General features: G+C 43.3%; 1 protein-coding gene across 2 annotated transcripts in view; it reads left to right on the top strand.

Moving 5' to 3' along the window:
• AOAH (acyloxyacyl hydrolase) overlaps positions 1 to 18,163 on the top strand; it is a 73,563-nt gene that overhangs the window by 45,860 nt on the left and 9,540 nt on the right. For both annotated transcript variants that reach the window (XM_058832278.1, XM_058832277.1), the window contains exons 14-20: positions 347 to 429; positions 5,765 to 5,801; positions 6,937 to 7,011; positions 12,213 to 12,385; positions 14,763 to 14,821; positions 14,902 to 14,961; positions 16,505 to 16,601. In XM_058832278.1, the coding sequence (XP_058688261.1) occupies positions 347 to 429; positions 5,765 to 5,801; positions 6,937 to 7,011; positions 12,213 to 12,385; positions 14,763 to 14,821; positions 14,902 to 14,961; positions 16,505 to 16,601 (584 nt within the window). The remainder of the gene's footprint in view (positions 1 to 346; positions 430 to 5,764; positions 5,802 to 6,936; positions 7,012 to 12,212; positions 12,386 to 14,762; positions 14,822 to 14,901; positions 14,962 to 16,504; positions 16,602 to 18,163) is intronic.

The raw sequence follows: 18,163 nt of genomic DNA, 5'->3' as shown, positions 1-18,163 counted from the left end.
GTGAACAACCAACAAAATTGTTTTGATAAATGATGTATAACAAAAAGGTTTTTAAACACCTTATCTGCAAGACCAGGATAAAAGCATTGTTCCTGGATGGAACAATGTCAGAGAAACTCTTCATCAATTTGTAGTTTCTGAGCAGATACCTTTGCTTTATTTTAGGCCACCCTCTTCAAGATTAAAAAGATTTATGACCACAAAAAAAGAGAGATGGTGAAATTGAGATTTATATATAACTGGGGTACTGAGTTTTTCAGAGACAAGAACATACTTCATTTTTAATATCAGCTGTATTTTCATCATTATCATATGACTTTAGCAGTTTGCATTTTCTCTATTTCAGAGGGTGGACAGACTCTCTGTATCTACGTTTACGCAAGAGAAATCGCTGTAATCACAGAGACTTGCAGAACATTTCCCAAAATGGTATGTTAACTTTTTAAAATTACTACTATTATTATTAGTATTAGTATTAGTATTGTTATTTTAACATTACTAGTGCTGACAATTGATGCTGCAATAATGAACATCTGTCACGAACAAAGAGAAGCCCCTTCTTAGTTGTTTGCATTTCTTACAGAAAAATAAGGAACTGCAACTGTTGTTGGCATCTTAATGTGCTCTCAGAACAGATTTTTAACAAGTAATCAAAGACATAAACAAAACTTGACACTGAGCAGACAAAGACCAAAACTTAACACCGTTGGGTTTTGATGACTTTTTGGGGCTGGTACACATCATCTTTCTATTAAAAAACATATATATATATATATATATTTATATAATATGCATATAAATATGCAGCAGACCTGATCTACCTAGAACTAAGGAAAGTATCTTGTATGCTACTCCAGTGTGCAGTGAAGAAGAAGAAGATTAATACAAGAAATAAGAAGTGAGTAGAGAAGCAACTAAGCAGGGAAGAGTAGTGGGCTTGAGAGTGAAGCCCTGTCCCTCCTGCATCTCTCCTGAGGCTGATGCTGCTTAGCATTTGGAGTGGTGGCCTTAGAGCAATGACCAAGGCACATGCTTGATGTCTTCTGTGAATTATGCTAAATTGCAAAGTGTTAACCATCCTGGAGTGGGACACATCCTTACACAGGAATAATTTAGATGAGCTTGGGAACAGCAGTGGCAGGAATTGAAGCAAATACCAATGTACAAAAAATTACAGAAGTAACGATAAGACTCCTCTATAAACTGGTGACCCATCAGCCAGAGGTGGTGGAGCCTTTGGGGTGCAAAAATAAAATTCCAAGAAACCATCAGAAGTGCAGGGTAGCAGAGGAAAGATAATAAGAAGGTTGCAAGATGTATCATGCATGGCATTTTCTCTAGAGACAGGGAGATAGTCCTTCCTCCCACAAGCCCTGATAAAACCTCAGATTTTGGTCCCAGTTATCTAGGGAGGACTGACCTTGACAGGGACACAGGGCAATGCTTTTGGGAGGATTAGGGCAATGGAGATTTCTGAAGGGATGATATGACATGCTGACATTTGAGAAAAACATTAATTAAAAGGCATTACCATTTTGAATTCCTCTGAGGCATAAACGCCACAGAGAGGGAAGAATGGTTTAAACTGAAGGATAGTTCTGGTACAAGAACACGGGTTTTCATTTAATTAATCTTACCTCTGTTTTGAGAGAAAATTAAAAAAAAAAATTACTATCAAGGAGTGAAAACCTTAAACCAAAGGAATGAAGGCAAACAAGAAATCCTGAGCTGACAGAGGGATTGTGTGAAGGGGTGGCAATAGTCTTTCTTATAAATTGAGCTTTATGATGTTAGCTTTTGTGTCTTGGATTAGCTGATGTCCCTAACAGCAGGTTTAAAAGACACTTGATTATGCTGTGATTATGCCTTTTTGTTTCTATTGTATTTAATTAATTTTCATGCTTCAGAAAACTGGCTGCAGAAGCTTGGGAAAATTTATTTTCCTCGGGTAGATAATTTAGCTATATGGGATGTTCTTCCTTTCCAGCAGATGATTCATGCTGGCTACAAATGAGGAGCCCTGCTGCCTCTAGAACTACTTAGAAACTTATTAAATGGTTGGAATTTCCTGAAAAAAAATTTGGATCAGAAAGGATCTGCCCCAGCCCTCCACCTCCAACAGACACATATAAATATCTCTAAGGCAGGTGCCAAGAGGACATTGCTGGAGTCTTTTTGGTGGTGCCCAGCAACAGGATGAGGAGCAATGGCAGTAAGATAAAATTTAAGAAGTTTCAGCTCACCATGAGGAAGAACTTCTTTACACTGAGAGTGGCAGAGCACTGGATCAGGCTGCCCAGGGAGGTCATGGAGTCTCCCTCTCTGGAGCCATTCCAACCCCAGCTGGATGTGATCCTGTGTCACCTGCTCTAGGTGACCCTGCCTTGGCAGAGAGGTTGGACCAGGTGATCTCCAGAAGTCCCTTTCAACCCTAAAAATTCTGTGATTTTATGAGTCTGTGATCTTACCAGGCAGAAGAGGTTGCACAGACAGGTATCATGATGCAGGGATCACTTCCAGGCTCAGGTGGGCATTTGCACCTTAAAAATTGCATCCTGGTGTCAGCACCAATGACACCAGCAATGCCTCTCATATGTCTTCCTCCTTCCTGTGGTACACATGGGGCTCCTGAGGCCTTGAGTCTTCTGTGAAAATGTTTTACAACATCTTTGGTGACATCAGTCAGGTGCTTCTGACTTTCTTGCCTGTAAGTTGCAGGGCACTAGAGTTGGTGGCTCTCATCATTTTGTTCCCCCAGGTGAGCTTTCTGGTGAGGGAGAATTTTAAAAAGGGCCAAACTAGATGGTCAAGGATGACTAGGTGCTAATAGTTCTCTTTTATATTCAGTTTGTCTCAGTACCTAATACCCTAACTATCTTCTGCCCTTTTTACATTAATGGGAGTAGTACTTCATGTGTTTCCTTTTCCCAATTCCCTTGTAGATTTTTTTATAATCTCTGTGTTCATAATTTGTTTTTTTCTCCACATATCCCCTTTCCACTTACACTACAGACACCTGCAGGATATAAAAAGAGGTGAGCCTGTGTCAGGGCAAAAGACTGCAGAAAATTAAGAAGTGAATTTAAAAAAGGGAAAAATTACCAGTGAGAGAAGAATCTCAGGCTATCTTTTCTAAATCATCACACTGACACTACATTATAAAGGTTCACTTTTATTGCCTCATTTGGAGTAATAGTTTCCCAGAATGGGAGGATTTTAAAAGCCACCCTCAGTGTCAATAAAGCAAACAGCTGGCCACCAGCCTGACCTAACCCCACCTGGGACAACTAAACCTTCCTCTGGAACATGTGTGCAAGGAAAGGATGCTGATCTGGTGGAGGAGATGTGCAGCCAAGGGCTAGAGCCTAGGAATGGCAAGCCAAGCCAGGCACCAAGAGCAATGTTCCTGTCCAGCTCCCCTACAAAAGCACCAGCACTGTGTCAGATTCAACACAGGTCCCTGTCCCATTCCACCACTGCTCTTCTAAGGACATGAATCTTCACTGGGGAGAAAGGCTTCCCCAGCCTCCATGCTAGCTAACAGCATTTCTGCCTTCCCTTTCTTAAGAAATCCCATTATCTTCTGGATGTGGTAGACCCTTCCTCACAACTGTAAGCAAACCTAACCTTGATTTCTCAACCAAAACTAAAAAATACCAAAACACTGGTCTGAGAATACTTGGAAAGAAACAGAGAGAGAGGCAGGAAAGATCCAGGGGGAGATTCCAGGACATTCAACAGTGTAAGGGTAACTGTTCTACTTCATCTCCTTTTCTCTCTCAAATGTTTTCATCACAGAGTGCATCCTGTATCACAAAAGCTTCCTTGAAGACTCATTTACCCATTTACCCAAGACAAATTTACCCATGAAAACTGTTTCCTAAAAAAACCCATTCATTTCCTTGATGCTTTGATTTGTAATTGTTCTAATGCTTTCCACAGGACTGCTTATAACTACCCATGCTTGTGGAGGTAATACATACCCAAGAACAGCTTATTGCTTTTGTTGTAAATACTTTTAATTTCTAGAGGTCCCACTAGTTTATTTATGCTCAAACTGCAGACACAGTCCAGGGAGCCTTGAGACAGAATGGCTTAAACAGAGGGAGTTCAGCTCTAACTGAAAGAAGGACTATTAAACAGAAAAAAACAAAATGTTAGTAGTTATGTTCCAAGTCATAGTTTCTAAGGTTTTTGTGGGGCTCTTGCCCTGCTGTGAAGAGCTTCTCAACAGAAGGGCTGGAATTTTGAATGGATCAGCAACCCCCAGGAGAGAAGCAGCAGACTGATACATTCATTTTTAGCTTGGAAAAACTGGATTATTTAAAACATAAAGGATGCCTTGATATACGTGGTTGGCATCATTGTGAGTGATAATAACAAAGGCATCACTATTAAAATGCAAAGTGTATTGTTGCTACCTTAGGGGTTTATCTCTCAGATCTCTTCCCGCATACCAGTCCAGCAGGGATTTAATGATGTTCTGTCCACAAGTTTCCCCTCAAGAGCTGCAGGGAGGACAGGATTTACTCCTCAAAGCAAGCTTCAGAAGCACAGTGCAGAAAAGAGAAGAGAGAGAGACCAGGGAAGAGTTGAGCTGAGAACAGGAGGAGGATAATACAAGGGGAGAAGGAATGAAAAAAGAGAATAAAGTGAAAATACTGCTAAATAAGAGCAAGTACTACCTGTGGGATCTGCTTCTCTGAAGTTTATGTTACTGTACATTGCCATGAGGTGAGTTTCTTGCAATCACAGACCTAGTCTCATCTTGACGAAAGCACAGAGTATTTTAGCTCCTCATTTGCTATCCCTCTTGTACTGCAGGTGATGGAGTTTGATTTGTGTGCTGGGGGTGGTTGGGATGAACATGCATAGCCTTTAAAGACCTGCTAATAAGTTTAATGCATAAAAGCTTTACTAAGTGGGAATGCTTTTGTCATTCAAAACGTAAATTAAATATTACAGATGCTCACCAATGTTTTGGTGTAGCCAGTTCTTTTCCTCAAGGAGGAAATATTTTCATCCAGCCATTGAGTGAATTGCTATTGAAATGTAGAGCCTCTTGAGAGGAGTATAACAGGCCTAATACTACTTTTTCTAAGTCTGACACTTGAGGGGAGAGCAGTGGAGGAACCCAAATACTGGTGTCTACAGCTATTTAAGGTGCTTTATGGTATCTTTTCTACCTCCAGCTGCCTCTCCAGAAGTGCACAATCTCTCATGCATCTTGTGATGTATCTGCGAGCCCTGCTGCAAGTGTCTTGGATACTCTGGGATGTCAAAAATGGCACTTTGTGCCTATGTTTAGGACCTGAACCAGTCCCAATGATAGCTGTGAGACACTTACTCTCAAGTAAGAGTGAGAACAGTTCCCTTTGCAATTTATAGGGAAAGTTAAAATAGATTGACTGTTGACAAGTCAGGTTGGCTGGTTTACAGGAGACTACTATGTTCAACAGATGGGAAGAAGCCGCCAGATCTAGATTAAAAAGCCAGATCCAAACAACCCTGCACTTAAAAGTATTTGATTTTCTACAGGCTGAAGTGTGCAATTCAGATAAGAAAGCAGCAGGTCCCTGGATATAGCTTTACTTCTTAGTGCCAACACCTAAAATGGTTACAGAGATGAACTGTTGCTCCATTTTTACTTTTAGTGCTTCTACATTCTTGGAAATGTGCAATGAAATTTGGTTTTGCATTCATGGGGTTTTTGTCACTATAATAATGTTGTACTGTTTCTCTTGTTCCCCCTGTGTGTGATCAGGTGGTTCTTCAGGAAACCTCCTCTCTTTAATAAAAAGGTGAGTGTTTAACGGGATTCAAGAGCTAACTCAAGGTACAGGAGCACTGATAAAGTTCTACCTCTCTGATAGAAACAAGCAAAGCACTGTAAGGATTATATTATCCATGAGTGTTCTAAAAAGCACAGCTTCCCTTGACCAGTGTGTTCTGAAGTGCTGGCTGTTTCTTCTCTAGTATAAACATTAATAAACAGAAGAAAAACTGAGTTTAAGTGTGATATCACCATCTCCAGGGCCTTCAAGTTGGCTCTGTTAAGGCAGCAGAGTATTTCCAGTGATTTTTGGGAAGAGATTAAGCCTTTCCATAAATCTCTGTGTTGGGTCCCCTTAACTGCATGTAGCAAGGTAGATAGACATGGGCAGGTCCACTGTTATTTCCATATGGGTATCACTGAACAGCTACTGGGTATTAAGAGGCTGCACCTCTCCTTTTCTGATGAATTTGGGTGGGTTGTGGGTCAGCTGGGTTTGATTTAGTTTGCTTGACACTGATATAGTTTGTGTCCTAAAGGATTTCTTTTTCTCTCCTCCAGAAAAAGTAGTAATGAATCCTTGCCCTCTAGCACCGAGTTTCAAACCACATCCTGGTTTGTTCTGGAGTTCAATTCTACACATAGATTTAGTTGCCAGCCACACCTAGTCTTCCTCTCCCATCTCTGATTAAAAAATTCCCATCTTGATTCATGTCTTTGCCCCAAAGTGAAACTATTTGATCTGGCTTCTGAATAATACAAAGAAAATGGAAAGACAGCAGGAAAAACAGTGAAAAAGACAAGTCCATGAGCAGTGAAAGGGAGAAGTGGAAAAGAACTTCATTTAAGACACTTTACTAAAATATAAAACTGGCGTGAAAAAAACCTACCCCCAAAAAACACCCCCAAAAAAACCCCAAAATAAAACCCCCCAAAAAAACCCCAAAATAAAACCCCAACCCAAACACCAAAAAAAGCCAAAAAAACAAAAACCAAACAAACCTGAAAAAAACCACCTCTCTCAAACATAGGCGCACAGTCATTTGAGTATTGGCCATATCCAACCGGGATACTTCCAAATGTGATCTCACACAAGCATGGTGTGTGATTCAGTCACTGAGAGAGTATTTTCCTGTTAATACAGCTCCATATCTATCTTTCAGTTTGTCCAGAAACCAGCTGTTGGACAATCCAGCCATAGTTATCTACGCTACAATTGGGAATGATGTCTGCAATGGGTAAGCTGTAAACTAAATTAACATTTATAGTAGCATCAATTTGACTTCTTTAGAGTACTGCTGACTGTCTGGACATTTGTGTCTCCCTGCTTTGTGCTTCTCCATGATGGCACTCTTCTTTGCTATGGGTCCTTCTTTCTAAATTTTCTGCTGAAAATACTTGTTGTTTCCTTACCTGTATTTTCATAGGCACCTACCAGTCCTCATTTGGAGCTTGCATTTCTTTCTTTCTTTCTTCTATAAGCCAGTCATAAAATGACCAGTGGTATGTCTGAAGTAATTATTTCTAACTTAGCAGAGGAAATTAATAATAACAACAGGAGGGGAAAAAGACTGTTTAAAAACATGTATATCCATCTTATCCAGTGTGCCACCTCCTCTCAGGAGGGAGAACACAACTGGTTCATCATTTCTGAGGAATGACAACACAGTCCCCTGTCAAGGTCCATTTTCACCCTGCCTCTGCTGCCTGCACTCTTTGCTGTGTTCTCCTGATGAATTGTTTGGTCTTTATCGCTTAACTCACATCATAAGCTCTGCAGGAGAATGAACTGAAGCTTTCAAAACTAATAGTTCTGGTATTACCCATTAACAATGCTCACAGGGACACCAAGAGGTCACGAGCTGGATGCTTCCCTTCCTCCTGGTAGTGGGAAGGCAGGAAACACCTTGCAACCAGGCCAGTGCACAGCACATCCATACTGCAGTTTTGGTTTTGTAGGAGGTCCAAGAGCTGTTGCTAGTGCAACTTCCTTTGCATCATGGTCAATCTTTAGCTTTTCTTGTCCATAGAAGAAATCGATCTTACACAGAGACTTTCAAAACACTCACTTTAATAAATGCTGTGCACTCAGCTAAGTTTCCTTCCAAAGGTTTTGAAAATTCTCACCTGCAGATTGTATAATGAAGTGGGAGCTATATGCAGGCTCTCAGATGTGGTCATGAAAGGTTTGGTGTACTAAAACTGCTTAACAGGAGGTTCATGGGTTGAAACTTTGCCAGGTGTTGTGCTCCAGATGAGGAAAGGCAGGCATTTCCTTGACACTGCAGAACCTGGGAGCCCTCAGCTGTGGCAGAAGTGGGACCACAGGGGCACCTTTTAGGTCCTTTCCTTTGTTTCATGCCTCATTCTGCAGGCTATTCCTTTTGCGTACCCTGCCTCTAACACTGCTTTCTACTCATCTGAAGTAAAAATAAATTTTCCAGAAATTTAATCCATTTTTGATCTTGCCTCACCCATTTGTATATTCCAAAACCTTCCAGAACAGTATTTAATGCTTGCTTGAAACTCTGATGTCTTTTTATCCCAGCATTCACTGTCTGGAAGAGACACTTTTGTCTGCTCAAATTCTCACTGCTATTTTCTCTCTGTTTTCTTCCAAAACATTCACAGCATCAAAAGAGACTATCAGGCTGTAGTGATCCCTATGACTCCTGCAAGGAAAGATGCCACAGCTTCTGTAGAATCATGCTGTTTCCATTGAGGGGGATGGACAGTGGAGAGAGGTTCTTTCCAGTGTCCAGTTGCTGTGTGGTTGCCCTGGCTCTGATGTATCTACAGAGGTTACAGAGGATGCAGAGCACCCAATCGGCTTGACTTCAAACCTAGGGCTTAGCAAATAAAAACCTCTTCAAGGACAGCTTTAAACTGCAGTAATACAGCCTTCCTGGCCTTACCCTTTTTTGATTTTGGCTTCAAAAGAGGGTGGTGTGCTGAGCATGCTGGAGACACAGCTCTTCCCAAAGCATTGTTAAAATGCAGGTATTTCATCCCAATGCAAAGAGAGGGGCAATGAGTAATGTGGATGTTTGTAGAGGGAAAAGATAATGAAATTGGCAGCCTGTGTTACACATTCCCAGTAGTCTCCGTACCGTGGTGTCCAAACATGGGGGTTAGAAAAATAAAGACAGATGGCAATGGTATCTCTCAGCCCACTGAGGTGTAAATATGGGATACAAAGACCTAGAACAAAAAAACCCCAAAAAACTAAAAACCAGACAAGAAAATAATGAGCACCAGAAGTCTCAAATGCTGTAGTTATTGCAAATATTAGTTGCACTTTGGTTATGGCGCCATTTCTCCAGCCTCTCCTTCACAGACCTGCACTTATGACATCTGCAGCAAACAGCAAGGTGGCAACAGCAAAGCAGGGTGAGTAGCAACCCACCGTGACAGGACCCTGTACAGAGTGACACCAGTGCCAGCAAGAGCATAATGCCCCTTTATTGTACAGCTATCAGCACCAAAGAGCTGCTGCACCCCTCTGGCCCTAAAAGTAGTGTGTGAGCAAGCAACACCCCTAGCCCTCATGCCTGGGCATAGCAGCCCTGTGCAGCAAGCCCAGGGAATGAGGTGAGGGTACCACTACAGGCCCTGGTGCTCACCCAGGCACCTTGGAGTCCGTGTGGCAGAGCCAAAATCAAATGTGCCTACAAGGTTGCTTTCTTCTCATTTGGATTTTATTTCATAGCCTGGCACAGAAAGGAAATGTGAAGAAATACACTGAAATACCTGCACGACTTCAATACTGCATGACAAGAGAAAGTGGAGTTATGAATGTCGTATTAATTTGGGCTTATGTTGACATGTTTACTTGTGGCAGAGGCCTTACATCAGACCAGTATTTTGAAATCAAGTGCTGCAACACCTGTAGGCAAAATGAAGTAATTTCACAGCAAATCCACAGTCTTATCTCAAAAGTAGCTTGATTTGGTGGCTGTCACAAGTATAAACCTGAATCCTAATGCTGTTTTTCAGTTCTCCCTGCTAGAAAGTCTCAAGCACTTCAGCAGCACATACTGCATTAAGATAAATTTCTGGGCCCAGGAAACTCACCCAATTATTATTTCGTGTGCAAAATGCAGCTCACCGAAGAATCCCAAATCCTTCTAAGGGAACATGGTTCTCCCACACAGGACTCAGCACCCACTCCCTCCCTCTGAATTCAAACATTTTGAACACCTTGAGAGAGAACAACAATGCCTTGGAAAACTCCTGCTTCTGTGGTGTTCACTGACAAGGAATCTGACCCAATTCACCAGCAGCTTGCTCAGCACTGCAAGCATCAATTTTGCCCTCCTCTTACCCCTGGGAAGCCAAGAAAGAGATGAAAGTACTTTCTTTAGGAAAGGACGTGGATGGAGCCTTCTGGCATCTAAGGTGATTGCTTTTCTACAAGTGAAGAGCACAATTAAGAGGACAAAATGTGAGAACCACTGAAAAACAATAAGGGTAGTCATTAGTGCAACCTTCTTGCTCAGAAGGACATCCCCTATCTTTCTTCTTGACCTTTCTCTCTGAACACCTTGGTCAGCTGAGCCACACAGAATCACAGAATGACTAGGTTAGAAGAGATCTTCAAGATCATCGAGTCCAACCCAGCCCTAAAACATCAACTAAACCATAACACTGTGTGCCACATCCAGTCTTTGAAAATACATCCAGGGGTGGTGACTCCACCACCTCCCCAGGCAAACCATTCCAATACTTTATCACCCTTTCTGTAAAAACGTTTTCCTGATATCCATCCTAAATTTCCCTTGGCACAGCTTAAGGCTGTGTCCTCTCATGCTGTCAGTTGTTGCCTGGAGAAAGAGACCAACCCCACCTGACTACACCCACCTTTCAGGGAGTTGTAGAGAGTGATAAGGTCACCCCTGAGTCTCCTTTTCTCCAAGCTAAACAGCTCCAGCTCCCTCAGCCATTCCTCACAGGGTTTGTGTTCCAAGCCCCTCACCAGCCTCGTTGCCTCCTCTGGACGTGCTCAAGCATCTCAATATCCTTCCTGAACTGAGGGCCCAGAACTGGACACAGCACTCCAGGTGTGGCCTCACCAGTGCCCAGTACAGGGGAAGAATGACCTCCCTGATCCTGCTGGCCACACTATTCCTGGTACAGGCCAGGATGCCCTCGGCCTTCTTGGCCCCATGGCACATTGCTGGCTCATGTTCAGCTGGCTGTCACCAGTACCCCCAGGTCCCTTTCCATCTGGGCACTGTCCAGCCACACCATCCCCAGCCTATAGTGTTGAAGGGGGTTATTACACCACCAAGACAGAATGAAAACTGTCCCAGGACCCTGCTTTCCAAGGTGGATGGATCCTCTCTTGATGGGATGGGACAGCCTTCTCAGGGCTGTGTTCCCCCTTTTGCTGTCAGCCCCTGCTACGGACACGTGCACCATGAGAGCTCAGCAACAGCTCTGAGGCAGGAGAGTGTGTGAATGCCTTTTCTGTAATAAAGTGGTTGCTACAATAACATAACTAGAGCAGTGTTCTCCAGGCAGCCTGGGGTGGTTTTGCTTGTTTGTTTTTCTTATATAAATTGAAATGTATTTCAACTTTAGGATTTAATTTCCCCCCACACTCCTGCAGCATTTACAGCTAAATATGAGGGGAAGGATAAACCTGAGCTGGGAAATCTGGCTTGAAGAGCTTCACGCTTGACAATGAGTCACAAAATGTGGGAATTCAGTCCATGTGGAACACTGGCACAGGTTCTGTACCCCAATGGACTATTTTAATCCTAGGTATCACCCCTCTCTAAGCTCACATGTTTGTCCAGACCCCTCTCCTGCCCTTCTGGAGAACTGTAGAAAGAGGTGTGGGATATGTGAGAGACAAAGCTACCTTAGATACTCCTACCTTGCATAATCAAAGAGTATGTTGAAGGCAAGATATGCACAGGAACCCATGGGGAAAGTCCTACTTTCACCCAGCTGTGATGAGGGCTTGGTTTTGCATCACTTCTTTGTTTGCTTTCTCTCTTCTCCTACTTCTTTCTCACTTATTGAACAATAACTGCTTTGGTTTGGTTTTTTACCTTGACCCCCAAGTTTTCTTGCTTTTACTTTCTCTTCTTCCCCTGTCTCACTGGGGAGGAAGGGAAGGAAGGAAAGAAGGTGAGGAGCTCTGTGATGTTTAGCTGCCCACTGGCATTAACCCACAACAGGACTCCACTCTATAAAAAAGGGATTCCCTTGTTGGTTTTTAGCAGGGATGGGGTACGCTGAGGGATGGAGGTTTTTATATCTCATCTTATTTTGGCAATGACAAGTGAGAGACATCACAGCATTTTTCTGATGTTTTATTCAGCTGACTTAGTGTGGAAGAGCAGCAAACAGAGAAAATTACACTGTTTCAGTGCCCTTTTGGGTACATAGTATTCCTGACACAATGTCCTATTGGCATCCTCTTCTTTAGGGAACGTGACACGCTGGCCCACATGACCACACCCAAGGAAATGCTCTCCAATGTGGTGCAAGCTCTGCGATACCTGGACTCCCATCTTCCAAATGGCAGCCATGTGATTTTAACAGGCTTGGTAGACGGTCGCTTCCTCTGGGATAACCTGCATGACAGATACCATCCTCTAGGTAAATTTGAGGTGTTGTGGGGTTCTTCCTGGTTGTCTGCCCATTCATGTTGCTGTCTCTCCTTAAAAAGCCTATGAATCTATTGATGACTTCAAGCAAACCTGACAGAGTGGAGGAGACCTGAGAAATAAGAGGCAGATATTGGCTATGCCGCAGAAGTAGGAACAACAGCTCTTACCATCCCCAGTGCAGGACAGGTTATACTCCTATTCTGCCTGGTTCCCTTACCAGGCATACCCACCCAGCTACAAGCCAGGCTCACCACATGTTGTGGTGGTGTACACAAGCTGTTCTACCTCAGTTTTGGCCCAAAATTGTGGCTGGCCTGCCTGCACTTCATTCGGATTGTTGTTATGGGTAGAGGTGGGCATTTGGTTTGTGCTCGCTGACTAGTGGATGTTGTAGTAAAACTGAATGTGGACCTAGGCAGAATATTAAGTCAGAGGGCTGCAAAAGACTTTTCTGATATTAGATAAATACATTTTCTGCCAGCACTGTGTGCCTGGAACCTCCTAAACTACCTGTATGTGATGATTGAAACCTTATGCTGTGTGCAGGCATGTTTTGGGACATTCCCTCAGAGTGTAAAGTGCTTTGGGGCATTTTTTTCAGAGATTTTGAGGCTGCCTTTGGGAGCCTGTCATCTCAGGGTGTGAATGACACAGTACCTCTGAGACCATTAACAGACCACTCACTCCTGGGCTTTCTAGACCAAAAGCATGTACTTACTTGTATTTGAGTAAAATAATCTTTTTTGTATCTGACAAAGCAGGAAGTTGTTGTCATAATAGTTCTCACCAGCAAAGAAAGAGAGAAGCTAAATCACATCATTAAAATGGTAGATTGCAACTTCAGATGATTTTGGCAACCACTGGGTAAGACAGCTTGCAGCTGTGCTGTGGTTTCCCCAAGGTTCCCTAGTAATTACCAATGGGCCCACAGCTTTCCCATTTCTATTCCTGTATTTTTCTCTCTTAATCACTATACTAGCACCAATGGGGGGGGGGGGGGGGGGGGGGGGCAGAAAGAAAAAAAAAATAAATAAAAATCTTACCTCTTTCAGGGCAGGGGAAACCTGTCATTATTAATTTTTAGTCACTTAAACCCATTTCTTCCCTTGAGTGCATGTTTATCACAGCAACAGTTCCTCTAACTAGGTGTCTAATTATCACAGACAACACGTAGCCAAATCAGGAGTGATTAACTATAGGATCAGTTGGAAAATTTTCAGAGGGGCTGATTTGCCTTGGAGGGACCCAATTAATCCTAAGCAACACGTTTTGCAGCAAGGGATCCCTTCTGGCACATCCTCCAACAAGCTGTGAGCAGGTTTCCCCATTTGGCTGCCAGTCAGCCGTGACCAGACATCAGTCTGTCTTTCTGTCAGATCTCTGGTCCCTACAGCAGCCCATCCCAGGGCCTGATGCTTCAAGCTTCAAGGCATCTGGAACATCCAAATAGCCAGAAGTGTTCCTTGATCTTTGAAGTCTCCACCTTTTGCTTCCTGGGCAGCTGGAACTGCTGCTGGGTGAGGGGCAGACGTGTAACAGGCAGGAAACACATCTCTATCAGGGAGCCACTGCAAAGCAAACTGAGAAGCCCATTTCACTTGGGAGAGATTATACTTCACAGTTCCTAAAAACAGCAATAAGAAATTCCTATTTCAGTACTGCAAAAGCATCAAAGCCTGATGAGATGACCAGTGTAGTACAAACAATAGGACAACCAATACAAAAAAAGTGGCCATTTAATTGCCATCTTAGTTGTAGTTACCAAAGAAGCAAAAAGATTGAGATTCTCAGCAAGCCAGGCAACTGCATAGCACAGTGAGTTTTAGGGAATGTTAGCTGGGTGTTTGACTTGGTGCTTGAATTTCCTCACCCACACAAGCATATCCACTTCCTTCCATGACAGCAAAATTGTTTCTCCCTTTTAAGGACAACCTCTGCAAAGTAAATGGGAAAGTCAGTGTGTACAGGCACCCTTCAGCTTTGTAAACCCTACATTTCTTTGGCGGGTGAGAGACAGGTTAATGGGAAAATATCAGTCATGCACTTTAGAGGGTGGCATTGGCTGTGATGACTAACCCCACACATGAGACCTATGAAAGGCAGGAGAGGGATGTGAGAGAAGCAGCTGTGGGGCTCTGCACACTGTGGGGACAGGGGCACCATAGCAGGAATGATGCCTTGATGCTGGCGCCTCTGTTGCACCCTGCTCTGGTGGTGGGAGGGTACCCTGGGGGAAGGGAGTATGGTGGGGGTCTTGGGGTGCCTCTTGCCACCCAGGGGTGTAAGGCATGGGAATGCACAGACGTGCAGAATGAAGTCACATTTGGCCATCAGACACTTGATATTTCGCTCTCTGTGTTTTGCAGGACAACTGAACAAGGATGTCACATACAGTCAACTCTACTCTTTCCTCGACTGCCTCCAGGTAAGGTCTGCAGCTGTAGCTCAGGAGCCCCCCTTTCATCTTGGTCTGCTGCTAAAGCCCCTCTCCTCATGCCTGCCCAGGTGAGCCCCTGCAGCGGCTGGCTGACCCCCAATGAGACCCTCAGGAATCTGACCTCAGAGGTAAGTCTCAATGGGGTGCAATGAGACCACCCCAGTGCTCAGACACTCTGCCCTCTGTCTGAGGAGAGAAGCCAAATTTCCTCAAAGGCAAGACATCAGAACAGTTTTTTTCTTCCAAAGGCGAGGAGAAGTTGTGGAAATATTATTCTTTCAAATGCCTCTCAGGCTCTGGAAGGCAGCATGCTCAAGTTAAGGGATTTGTAAAGGTATTCCTGTTACAACCTTTCAGCTACCCAAATTTATGCTCAAGGGATGTGATCTCCCCGAGACAAAACTGTTCAGGTTCATGTTCTTTAAGAAGAAAATGTACCTGATAAGAAAGAAAAGGCTTTTGAGTCAAGTTAGCTGTTGGTATGACAAGCCAGCTGCACAGATTTTTCTGGCTGTGGGATCAGGTCCTGAGAGCAAGAGCCTTACCCTGTTTTCATTTGGGATTTGTGCTAATCTTCCTCAGACACATTTCTGTGGACTTAATCACCAGATGGTGTGACCAGGGAGCATCCAGGCTCAGTGCAGGAATGGGAACAGACAGAACAGAGACGTCTTAAAACTCACCCTAAAAATCTGGCTCAGAAGTGAATGACACATAATACCAGCCACTTATTTTCTTATGGTACAAGCTGATTTTTAATCCCAGCAGTCCCTTACAGCCATGTAAAAGGAGCCAGTAACCAAATATTGTCAAAGGTCTTGTCTCTGTGTATGGTTGTATTAATGTTTGCATTCATTAAACAAAATATGACCTTAATTTCACCAAAGCTTACACAGGTATTTCATTTTATGCCCTGTCCCTCTTGACTTCAGAGACAGCCATTAAGCACATTCCTAAATCTTTGCAGGATTTCAGCTTATGTATCCATACCAACAATACGGAACATAGAGTACATGTAACTTCTGTGCATGAACAATGTGTATGTCTGCAGGGTATGAATTAATCATTCTGAGCCCCTGTCTGAAACTAATTGTCTATGTTATTATCCAAACTGCACAATTTAAATATTTAGGAGATCCTGATCTCTGTTATGGCTGCAGAAATTACACTGGATGTATCAGTTAGGCAGACGCTCAATGGTGGTAATTTACTCTTCTGAAAGTAAGGGTGGAATTTGGTCTGCATAGATAAGCACTATCACCCCCAACTTAATGGTGGCAATGATAATAGGAAAAGAGGACATTTCTCATGTAGGAAAGTTTTGTGTTTCTTTAAGAAAGAGCTCCAAAAGCGAGAAACTTAGAATATTTATATTAGGGTGGGAACACTACTAAAAGAGGTCTCCAGTGAAATAAGCATATGTTTTAATAAATTTATGAAATCAACTGAGGCCTCAGTGCAACCTCTGGGGATGAGCTGGGTAGTCCAAAGGCTGGTGGTGCTTGTGCAAGCCTATGTTCTGATGAGGAGCCCCATTTCACTTCTGGTCCCCCAGCTGAAAGGGCAACATTAGCTTTCAAATTCCTGCCTGCATATCAGTGACAAAAGCTGAATCCATGCAAAGCAACATGAATAGCAATGAACGGTAATTAAATTGTTTAATTTTTGCAGAGAGCGTTGCAACTTTCCAATGTCCTGAAAGAAATTGCAAGATCTGAGAAATTTGCTAGCTTTGATATTTTCTACATGGATTTCCCACTGAGACAAAGTAAGTTGTTTTTTGCCCTGTCTTTCTCACAGAGCATTTACTCAAGTTCTGGCCTGCTGATATGCTCCTCATATTTTGGCTCTGTACCAGGAGAAGGGCAGTAAAGTCAGCCAGCCTAAGTGACCTGCTGTCAGGGCTGTGGCCAAGGAGGTATCCTTAATGCCAGCTTCTCCTGGCTCCCATGGTTGGGGTAACCTGGCACCTTTCAGTGCCAGGGACAAGATCCCTCCACCACATTGGGAACCACAGCCTCCCTGCTGGTCCCAGCTGCCAGCACCCACAACCCCAGTGATGCACAGCACACTGGCCACTGTCTCTTGGGTATCAAGGTGACAAGGACAACACATGTGCCTCTGCTAAGAAGTCCTGCTTGTCCACTGCAGCTGCTCAGGCCGATGAAGGAAAAGAAATCTCAAACCATATTGGTCTGTAAGATTTGGTTTTATTTTTGAACATTGCTTTTATAGTGGGTTATCTAGGCTGGAGATGCATACCTGCAGTGGTCAAAGTAGTCTTCATGAGATGTAGTTTACTTCATCACTGACTGGGCTTCATGCTCCCTCCTCTGGGAGGAGAGCAGTGCCTTGGGAAGGAAGCCTTCCATCAGCCATTTTCCTTCCTCAATAACACAGCCACCCTCTCACTGTTCCCAAATGTAGAAGCACCTCTCCCAGGAATAAGTGGCATCTTTCCTATGTTTCTTTAAACACCTACATACTACTGTAATTTTGACTTGAAGAGCTTACAAAACTTGTCCTTCTGTGATCTTTAGTGACATTAGGTAAGTGCATTACCTAAATCACTTTCTTCTGAAACTGACACATAAAAATAAATTAAAACATCCAGGAAACTTTTGTTGTTATGCATGCGTGTGAGCAGACAGTGTCCCTGTGGGTCTGGGGACTGTCCCTGAATTCCCTGAATCCCTCTCTGCTCTGCTTGCCCTGCAAGATGCACAGGGGTCCAGCTTGAGGCAACACCCAGCATCAGCTTGGATTCATCACAAGGAGAAACACAGTCTTTAATAATAAGGATCAGCATGAGATGAGGGATTGAGTTGGGCAACATATTTCAAGTAGTTAGACAGTGATGGAAAAGTAAGAAAACAGCTTTTTATTTCTATATCCAGCCTGAATCTCCCATGTTACAACTAGTCTCTCCCCCTCCAGTATGCACTGCTTTTAATTGTGTGCACTGGCCACATCTTAATTGTCTTCCCACAGGCTCTTCCCTGGAACGGACCATCCCTGTCCCTCAGCCTCCGTTCATGGGGCAGGAACTCCAGCCCTTGCCATTCTGGGGTCTCTACCAGATAGCCTGAATGTTTACATTCAAACAATAGAATATAATAATAAGGAAAAAGGCTTGATCTGCATTTCTTTGTTTTTATATTCACATAGAGAGGTAGTTCCATGTGGTCCTTATTGAAAAATTTTTGTCTGGGGACTATATTTTAAATCCCAGCATGCAGACATCTAAATCCAAAGCCACAAAGGGACAGAAGCACCCTGTCAATACTTTAAAGTATACTTCTCTAATGCTTCTCCCCATTAGTGCTTGGC

Source organism: Poecile atricapillus, chromosome 2 (genome assembly GCF_030490865.1).
Source record: "Poecile atricapillus isolate bPoeAtr1 chromosome 2, bPoeAtr1.hap1, whole genome shotgun sequence".
Lineage (NCBI taxonomy): Eukaryota > Metazoa > Chordata > Aves > Passeriformes > Paridae > Poecile > Poecile atricapillus.
The sequence above is the reverse complement of the archived record's forward strand: the minus strand, read 5'-3'. Positions and strand labels throughout refer to the sequence as shown.